The sequence below is a fragment of the Lepisosteus platostomus genome, chromosome 10 (genome assembly GCF_059453375.1).
Source record: "Lepisosteus platostomus isolate fLepPlt1 chromosome 10, fLepPlt1.hap1, whole genome shotgun sequence".
NCBI lineage: Eukaryota > Metazoa > Chordata > Actinopteri > Semionotiformes > Lepisosteidae > Lepisosteus > Lepisosteus platostomus.
Genome location: NC_142620.1, coordinates 51,177,117 through 51,187,212, shown reverse-complemented (window position 1 = coordinate 51,187,212; position 10,096 = coordinate 51,177,117). Strand labels below are relative to the sequence as shown.

The window sequence follows — 10,096 nt, the reverse complement described above, 5'->3', positions numbered from 1 at the left end:
GCTGATGTTTATTTCTCCTTTACGTCGGAGGTGTTTATCTGATGGATTTTGCACACAGTTCTTACTTTTTTGAGGTTCCTTCGGTCTTTATGACATAAAGTTCTTAACAAATATTTTTCTTTGCTTCCATAATGGTACCCGATGTAATCTGCGTATCTGTTTCGTTTATTTTGGAAAATTTAAATTTAAATGTTATTAGGGCTGCTCTCCCACCGGTATCTAAAACTCTCCTCTGCCAACTGCCACTGTCAGAGGCTCAGCTGCTCAATAGCTCTCCAATACGGCCCCACCCAATTTGGTGTTGAAATGTATGGTGGGAGTTGTAGTTTTGTTTCAGAAAGTCAGCACGGGTAAAACGGAAAACGTACTTCAATACCCAGCATCCACCACAAAATGGCGTGCTTACATCTGGGGTTTTTTACAACCACGTGTTATGTAAACATCTGGACGAGGAGCCAGGATTCGTCAGGTTTATTTAAACTGCTGGACTGAGAAACTTCAGCACTGAATTGAAGATGTTGTTCAGACTGCGCTTTAAAATTGAGATAATCGTTTAGAACTGCAACACATTCACAGTCACTAGTAAATATGCCAATGTAAAAATCTTCTTTTGCAGCAGCTGCACTGACACTGTATTGAACAGACATGACCGAGGTAGATGCATTTCGCTGTTTAATATTTCTCATCAACAGGGAGTCAGCTGGGAAAGTCACAGGCTGGTACAGGAGATGCCTCTGCTGGAGAAAGTTCAGGAAGAACCCCTGTGACCCCTAGAGTTCCTGCTGTACCCCTGTGACTCCCGGTGTACCCCTGGGGCTGCTGCTGTAGATTCACCCCAGTCCTCCTGCAGAGCCGGGACAAGCATGAGCCCGTTCTCTGGGCTCTGAGCCCCGGCTGCCACACGTTCCAGCTCCTCCCACGCGTGTTCAGTGCAGCTGCAGTCTGGGGGCTGGGACAGCCGCAGCACAGCGGCCCAGATCTGTTCCTGAGCAGCAGGAGGACTGGAATGGGCTCCCATCAGGAGGAGCTCCCGGGACTTGATCAGTGTAGCGCCTTGCAGTCAGGATACCCTCGGTCACTGCTGGGGGGGTCCTGTAGAGACGGGACACTTCTGCCCAGATGTCACGCTTGGACTTCTCATTGATCTTGGTGAAGTGTCGTAGCCCATGGGGTGCCAGATCTCCCCTGACCATCCACAGACTGTGCTGAGCTGCAATGTCTCGGCAGGCTGTGAGCTCCACAGAGGGCAAGCAACATTCTGCCGATTGGGCCCGGCGTCCAGCGTACCCACGACAGGAAGGCGTGAAACTCTTGATAAGTGGGGTGAATGGGTTCCTTTCTTTGTTTTTCCTTCTTTATCACCAGGCCTGACATTCAGCAGACGAGATCGCCTCATCCCCAGCACCCACTCAGCTCTCTCTCACTGGCACGGCGACTTAGTGCTTGTAAAAACAGCACCGCGGGGCACTCAGCCCTGAAAGATCAGAGTGCGCGAATCGACAACAAAACATGTTCATGAACAGCCACACATAACTGCATAAAGAGCACGGTGATTTTATGTTGATGCTCAGTATTCTGCAAAGCTGCAGAAACCAAGCAGGTGAAAGGAAGATGAAGGCAGGTCTGAGTGGTGTAAGAGACAGACCCTGCATTGGGGGAACAGGCTTTCCAACGACGTGATGGAGGCCCAGGCTCTGGGCTCCAGACTCACATGGGGAAGCTGCTGATGCACCCTAGATGTACTGTACCATTTCACTCCCATTTACTGTAGTAAAATGCTCAGCTTTTACTACAAAAATACATTGCTTTGGATAGAAACAATGCCTCGATGTATTAGTGATAAGGCTGGCCTTTAAGTGCCAGAAGCATGAGAAGTTGAACATGAGAAAAACTATTAAAATTTACATTTAGACGGATATCAAAATGCCAGCTCCTGTTAGACCCTCACTGATAAGGAAATTGGAGTGCATGCTCACATCTGATTGTCTCTGTATGCTTTGAACTATCAGATTTGAACTAAATTTGCATGTTAATAGAGTTTTAATTAGAATTAATTCCAGTGCTAGGAGGCAACGCTACTCAATGATTGGTGCTCTGTCTCAAATCTGAGCAGGATTTACTTTAAGTTATTAAAGTATTAATTTCAATGTTTTTTTAGCCAATTACTTGTAAAGCAATTTCTGTGGTTAACATTAATTTAAACGAAATTAATGTAATTTGGATGAGACTTGGGGTCAATATATTTGCCCAGGATAAAAAAAAACAGGAAATACCGTTTTCAGAAGGTTGGTAACTTATATCATGATATTTACGGTAACTGCTTTGCGCATGTTGTGTAGGCGTTCCACAGGAAGTGCGTATTCCGCTTCTATTAGGAGTATTATGGCGCTGGTGCTGATGCTGGATGAGTCAGGCTATATGATGCTGTCGCTGCTGCCATTTCATCAGCAATTTTTCCCAAACATCTCTCCATCTTTAAACATGGGAAAACTGGGATAAAATATTCCAGGTACGGGAAGAGAACGCAGTTTGTTTTACATTGTGAAGAATACATCTCTAAATTCTGAAATAGTTTTTTTTTCCCCCAACAAAATAAAGCTAGCTGGCTGGAGGGCGAGCGTATTTTTCCCTTACGAGAGGTCGCTGTAAGAGTAACTGGATTTTGTTTTCCATTAAACATTTCGGGATAAGCTTTTATGCTTTCCTTTGGACTTCCTAATCTGTGTGCATTTTCCGAGAGGACGTCTGTTCTGGACGATGGAATCTGCAGGCTACACACTCTGAGAAGCTTAACCGTGCACGGTAATTATGTGTAATTATTACATCGTCTCTTATTTTAATGCTTTCGTTGCCACCGTTTAAAGTTAAGAGTGTTGTCACAAGGGGCCTTGTATGTAGTTTCACGGTGTATTAAAAATACTCCCCCAGGTTCTTTGTATTTAAATACACGGTATTTTATAACAAAGCTCGATTATTTTATGTGAAGAAAAGTAGGCGGTAGTTCCGTGGTGTTCAGCAGATTTCGTTCTTGACGTTGTGTAACGTGAGCCCCAATACTACCAAAACTAACATGAGTAATATCGTTGGGAAATTATGCAAAGCTTAAAAATCTTGTGTCCACAGACATTTCGTGCTGCCGATATTTGCAAAATGGAGGCTGTTCTGACCTTGGGGCTCTCCGAGACACATTATCTGTGTGTTTGGAGGCTGAAGGAGCTGTGTCCTGCTCGCATGCGGCCACTACAGCGTCCTCTCTCGCATTTCCAGTTCGGTATCAGCGCACAATAGAGCGGAGACACGATCATCTGGGAGCTGAGCAGAGCATTTACACGTCGTGCGAGTGGCGCTCGTCGTTATTTTCGGGCGAGAAACGACGAGCAGCCTAAGCCATTTCCGCGCCACTTAAACTGGAGGCAAAATGAAGCAAAACCCCCCCCAGAACAAAAAGGGAAAAGGGGGTGTATTTAAAATATCCCCACAGCTGTGTTTTCGAATGAGCCACGCGAGGCCTCCAGCATCGGGCAGTAGCTCAATTTTCCTTGGGAGTTTCACACACAGTTGCAAGTTTTCCTTCTTGTAAAAAAAAAAAAAGCGTCTTTCCTGGATTTAATCGCGTAGTATCCTGGCGCCTGACTGTGGGTCTTGATTGGAACCCCCGCCGAAAAAAAATAATGTAAGTGCTATAACAAAACGTGCACAAGCAAACGGGACTGTATTTCATTTACAAGGTTTAGTGAAGAAACCTCTGCGTTGTGTAGCTGATTTTAATTTATTTGTATTTTTCTTCCGTCGTGCTAAAGCAAAAGCGTACACACGATGTCTGGGGCCGTCTAAAAGTGTCAACAGAGCGCCGTAATCAGCACGGAACAGCACTGGAGTCCAGCACTTTGGCAGTACTGCTGTGCAAACAAAGAATCGCCGTGTTTTTGCTCCAGCCGCCCCTAGTTTAAATTCAGAAGCACCTCTCTCTTTGCTTATAAAAAAAAAAGCCGAGGGTAGGGGGCGGAGGTGGGCTCTGTTGACACTTTTACCGGGCAGCTGAGCACTGCGGGTTTGGTTTGCTCTGTGTGACAGGCTGGACAACATGGAGGCTATATGGCTGTATCAGTTCCGGCTGATCGTGATCGGAGACTCCACCGTGGGGAAGTCGTGTCTGATTCGGCGGTTCACCGAGGGACGCTTCGCTCAGGTCTCTGACCCGACGGTTGGCGTGGACTTCTTTTCTCGCCTGGTGGAGATCGAGCCGGGGAAGCGCATCAAGCTACAGATCTGGGATACCGCCGGCCAGGAGCGATTCAGGTACCGGGAGAAGGGGCGTGTTTCTTGCGTGCGTCTCTTCGCCTGCTTTGAGTTTTGTGTATCGAAAAAGTTGCTAAAAAAAGGTGGTCTGTGGTGCTACATACCCCACTTGCCAAATTCTTATATGATTTTAAGCCCCCCCCCCAAAAAAAAAAACTTGTACGAATTCTTGCGCGTACCCACAAAATAACTCCGGCAAGCCGGCAAAATGCGTTTGGAAGAGTTTTTCCCCTAAAAAGACGCATTTCACGGTCGCGTTTATAAATCCGGCGACTAGATTTTGTCTCCAAAAAAAACAGTAGATTACCTCACCCGTATTTCCGCCGGTCCTCAGCGTCAGCTGATGTGGGCAGGAATTCGTAAATGAAAAGCCGGCGTTTGGAGACAGTGGGGTGATTACGCCCCAAGAATAAATCTTGGCGTCTGTGCGCTAATTAGGACAATGACATCAAACAGCGACAGGCAGAGAACCCGGGGGCGTGATGATGACGTCCGCGGTCGTTTTAATAAGAAATAGAAATACCTATTCAACGGTGCATGGTATAATCGTCTGAGTATTTTTTTTTCTTTTAAAACACGAGGTTTCGTTTTAAGGAGCAAAAAAAAAAAGTATTGATTCGTTTTCAGCCCGATTATGCCGGCGATGAGTCCAGCCATTTTTAATACCGGAATCAGTCAGCGTAAAAAAATAGTTTTTTTTTTTCTCAACTTGAGTAACTGTTACAGTGAGATTTAATTAGCCTGTTCTGAAACACCCTCAAATTTCAGGCTGTCACACTTTACCATGAAGGGGTATTTCCATAAAGTAAGGATAAATCACAAAACAATTCCAGTGGCAAACGCGGTGTTGCCTCAGTGACTCCAGTACTCTCTCCCTTCTGTTATTCCGAAGATTACTCCGTTCAGCCTTTGCAGCGGTTACAGCAGTGCAGATGAAGAAGTTATTCCACCCCGGGCAATATTCTTTGTCGAGTCTCCTGCTTCAGTTCGATATTTAGGGTCACAGCCTGACCCTATATTCCAATAGTCAGCCGTGCTTCGAAAATGACACCTCGGGGCGCACAGAGACCGCCCGCAGAGGAAGAAATCCGATGTGAAAACTGAGGAATTCTGCAGTTTTGCGGGCTACTTTTCATAGTTCTATTTATCATAGCTACTGTATATCACCCTGCAACTCACCACTGGCAGCCCACTGGAGCTCAGCGGGTCTGAGCCTGGTCAGTACCTGGATGGGAGACCTCCTGGGAAAAACTAAGGTTGCTGCTGGAAGAGGTGTGAGTGGGGCCAGCAGGGGGCGCTCACCCTGCGGTCCATGTGGGTCCTAATGCCCCAGTATAGTGACGGGGACACTATACTGTAAACAGGCGCCGTCCTTCAGTTGAGACTTAAAACCGCGTTCCTGACTCTCTGTGGTCATGAAAAGTCCCAGGGCGTTTCTCGAGAAGAGCAGGGGTGTTACCCCGGTGTCCTGGCCAAAATTCACCCCAGGTCTTTACCCATCATGGCCTCCTCATAATCCCCATCCCTGAACTGGCTTCATCCCTCTGTTCTCCTCCCCACTGAGAGCTGGTGTGTGGGGAGAGTACTGGTGCATCATCCAGGTGGGGGCTGCACACTGGTGGTGGTGGTGGAGGGGATCCCCATGGCCTGTAAAGCGCTCTGAGAGGAGTTTCCGCGGCCCAAGTGTACAGGTTATTATTTATTAGATCGCCATCCTTACAGCAGGGCGTTGCTTAGGCTCCTAAAGCTGTGCGAGCCGCTCGTGTTTTTCCTGCTGTCCTGCTGACCCCAAGCCCCTCTCCCTCCCCCCCCCCGCAGGTCCATCACCCGGGCCTACTACCGCAACTCGGTGGGCGGGCTGCTGCTCTTCGACATCACCAACCGGCGCTCCTTCCAGAACGTGCACGAGTGGCTGGAGGAGGCGCGCAGCCACGTGCAGCCGCTGCAGATCGTCTTCGTGCTGGTGGGGCACAAGTGCGACCTGGAGGCCCAGAGGCAGGTGGGCCGGCAGGAGGCGGAGAAGCTGGCGGGGGCCTACGGCATGCGCTACGTGGAGACGTCGGCCCGCGACGCCATCAACGTGGAGAAGGCCTTCACCGAGCTGACGCGCGACATCTTCGAGCTGGTCAAGCGCGGCGACATCACCATCCAGGAGGGCTGGGAGGGGGTGAAGAGTGGCTTCGTGCCCAACGTGGTGCACTCGTCCGAGGAGGTGATGAAGAGCGACCGCCGGTGTCTCTGCTGATCTGCCGAGCCCCTCCCCTCCCCCCCCACTAAGCTGACCTCTCGGGCCCCCCCCTCCCCGCTCTCCCCGTCTTCCCGAGGGGCCGCAGGCCTGCAAGCCAAGGCCCGCGTGGCTGACCCACCCTCCCAGTGCCCCCCAGTGTGGTGTTTTCCTCGCCTTGCTTCAGCCAGACGGGCTGGGGGCTGCTTGCCCTCTCTCTCCCCCCCTCCCCCATCGAGACCCTCTGATGACTCGAAAGCTGCCGCCCTCCCCCGCGCCGACCGCGGAACATCGTTCACCTGCCCGTGCCTGCGCCGCCACACAGACTCCCATCGGCGCGGACCACCCCAGTGCCAACCCCGGCCCCCGCGGCCCGGCCTCGCCTCTCTCCCGGTGCGGCAGGCCTCTCGCTCGCCGGGCTTCTGGGAGGCAGAGGCCCGTGACGGAGAGGGTGAGACTCCCAGCGGGACACCTAAGAGGGCCGGGACCCCCTTCCCCCCCCCCTGCCAACGTGTTGGGCCACTTGGATCCCCCCCCCCCCCCCCCCGGTGAGGGGGGAGAGGGGCCAGGCGTGGTGATCGTGAGCCGATCAAGGGCGCCAGTCTCTCGCCACCCACGCGCACCGGCGCAAACTCAAGACACCAGCCATTACAAAGCACAGGCCGCCCCCCCCCCAGCGATCCCCCCCCCCCCCCGGCAGTGTAAGAACTTGGGAGACCAACCAGGACTTGTGACCACACCCGTCTTGCAGTTTGAGCGGCAGACAGTGCTGGCGGTGAACCGCGCTCACCTGGAGACTGCAGCCAGTTTTTAAAAGAAAATGAAAACCGACGGTCACCATTTGGGGGGAATCTCACCGGGACGCGAAGAGCCGTGCTTGTTCTCCTGCCTCTGCCTCTGCAGCCGTTGAACACTCATTTCTAGGTTGTTGGTTTTTTTTTCTTCTGGGCTTTTAAGTGGGCTTTGAGTTGGTCATCCGCATGGTACACAACCCCAGCGAGCCAGGAGCGCTGGGTGGCAAGGGGGAGGAGCAGTCGGACCCCCCCCGCAGGCCTGAGGTGAGCGCAGAGCAGGGGAGACCCACGGGCGCCGGCCAGAGGCAGCCTGCTCGCGGCACGGCCCGTGATCAAAAGAGAAATGGAAACGCTGAAAACAAACGTTAAAAGAGGCAAAGGGATTGGTCGGGGAGGTGTGGGTCTGTCTCCACCCCACCCCCCACCGGAGTCCACTTGGATTTTTGGGGGTGCTCAGCCGCCCCCCCAGCCCTCAGAAAAGGCCCACTTTACTCTCCATGCTCTGCGTTGACCCCAGGTCTCCACTGTGGACTGAGTGAACCCGACACAACCTGCCCCTGCCCCTGCCCGTGTGTGTGTGTGTGTGTGTGTGTGTGTGTGTGTGTGTGTGTGTGTGTGTGTGTGTGTGTGTGTGTGTGTGTGTGTGAGACAGCTTAATTAACACAGGTTTCCCAGGTTTGACACCCGTTTGTCACCCAAATCCTCTTTTGAACGAGGAGCAGACTGAGGTGTTCACACGTTTCTGATTTCTTTACTCCTGCTTTTGTTTTGTGTCTGTGTTTTTAATGAAGGCTTTTTTAAAAAAAAAAACATTCTCACAGCAGGTGGCAAGAAAGAGAAACCTCAGCCCACTAAACGAGAAAGATCTCGCTGGAAACCCGCCTGAAAGGACTGGAGCGAGACTACTGTTCTCCTTTTTAAAGAACAATGGCATGGAATGTGAACGCAAAAGAACCGTGAAAGAAAAGGCAAATTTCCTTTTCATCCTCGACGCGTGCACGAATGCCCTAAGACCGATTTGCCTTTTCAAGCCACTCGGCCAGAGGCTGTCGGCTTCTGACAGCCCTCATCTCACGGCGAGCCGCTGTTCTGTAAGGCTCACACCCTGTGCTCGTCTCAGGATCCTTTCGAAAACTTTTCAAAACGTTTTTTTTTTTTTAAGCGCATTACGAAGTACAGAAACGCATTACCCATTTCCTTTCTTTTTGTCATTTGGAAAAACAAATAGTTCTGCTGATTTAGAGAATATTCCCATCTGTTTGGAAATCTAATACCTCCCCCCCCCCCCATTTTACGACTAATGTTAGAGGCATTTTCAAAATCTTTTACCCAGAAAAAAGATCCGTAAATGTGTTAAGTGTGCCTGTGGGTATTTCTGTGCCCTGTTCCATTCTGCAGCAGACGCGAGACTGCACTCTTATATAAGAATAAAGATGTGCCCCATACCGGTTGCATGTATATCAACTAATAAACTTCAAATCGCCTTCAAATCAAACATTCCCACATCCTGTTTTTCACCGAGGAATTCCATCTGGGAGTGCGTCTGCCACCCAGTATCAGTGCAGTCTCCCTTGGCCATCACTAACCCAGTGCGCCAACAGGCTGGTGCAGCACTTTCCACCCTCTGCCTGCTCTCTAGCTGAGCCACTTTCTTGAACTAGTCCTTGTGTGTCTGCGGAGCTGCACAGCTGCCTGCAACAAGGTCCTGAGGATGCCTGACCAAGCAGGACACGACCAACATACCGACAGCCCTCTGTGGCCTGTTCCCACACGACCCGAAGACAAGAACACAGTCCGCAGAAGCGCCAAGAACTGGCGCCGACGGGCTCTGACCCGGCTGGGACAAGGGGTGGCTGTAATACCCGAGAGCCATCCTTCTGAAGTACAGCTCATAACCGTGCAAGACTGATCAGCTTTGGCGGTGGAGGAGGAGAGGGGCAGAGAGAGAGGTTAGGGTTCAAATGAAGGCTTGGGCTGGACTGGGGCTGGCAGGAATCTCTCCCAGAGGTCCTCGCCTCCATTTGGGAGGGGGAAGAAGGAGAAGATAGAATCTGCTTTTTTTTTTTCTCCCCTCTACAGCCTCGGGCTCGGTGCCGGTTAGCAGGGCCCATGCTTTTGCATCACAGAAATAAGGCAAATTCTGGACTAGACTGGACTCAACACCACACAGCTGAGCCAGGAACTGAGAAAAAAGGAGTTTTATATGTTCATACCCCTTCCTTTAGTCTGAGCAGCACTCTTCTCTGCAACAGCTTTCTTAATTTCCCAGTGGCTTCTGTGTACTTTCTCACAGCCTGGCATTGCTGAGCTTTACCTATAAGATGCTGTGCTATACAGGACTGGGCTCCAACTTGGCTTCCTACAGCAACAGCACGGGTCTGAAATAATGTCAATCGAGAACTTCTGCTTCTCTGCTCTCTTTTTCGTTTGCTGTGTCCTAAGCTGTAGGTCCTGAAATGTGAATTTTCAACTCGAGCTGTTCAGTGTATGTAGCGGTCAAGGGTTTGGAAAAAGTACCTGTATCTAGCAAAAGAACTGAAAACTACTAAAAAAAAATGTGACTTGTAAACCCTTTTTTCTGGTTAAAACAAAAAAATGTGTCACGTGTTTTAATTCCACGTTTTAATTCCGCCTAGCGTGGTAAGGCTTATTAGATGGGTTGTTATTTGAAGAAACTGTTCATCTTCAAGGCCTGAACTCTCTTACTGAAACCCATACAGGTCTGCAGTGTCAGCTGCTGCTGTAATTGAAAGGGGGCTGAACTAAAAATCATTGTTTA

General features: G+C 50.3%; 1 protein-coding gene across 1 annotated transcript; it reads left to right on the top strand.

Moving 5' to 3' along the window:
- Window positions 1–4,084: 4,084 nt before the first annotated feature.
- On the top strand, window positions 4,085–9,886 carry LOC148653937 (ras-related protein Rab-39B). Its single transcript, XM_088597034.1, has 2 exons — window positions 4,085–4,299; window positions 6,118–9,886. Exons 1-2 carry the CDS (start codon window positions 4,085–4,087, stop codon window positions 6,542–6,544), a joined length of 642 nt encoding a protein of 213 aa, XP_088453160.1. The 3' UTR covers window positions 6,545–9,886.
- Window positions 9,887–10,096: the final 210 nt, after the last annotated feature.

Coding starts and splice junctions, on each gene's coding strand:
- LOC148653937 (XM_088597034.1), top strand. CDS start 4,085: ATGGAGGCTATATGGCTGTATCAGTTCCGGCTGATCGTGATCGGAGAC. Junction 4,300..6,117: donor GCCGGCCAGGAGCGATTCAG/GTACCGGGAGAA, acceptor CCCCCCCCGCAG/GTCCATCACCCGGGCCTACT.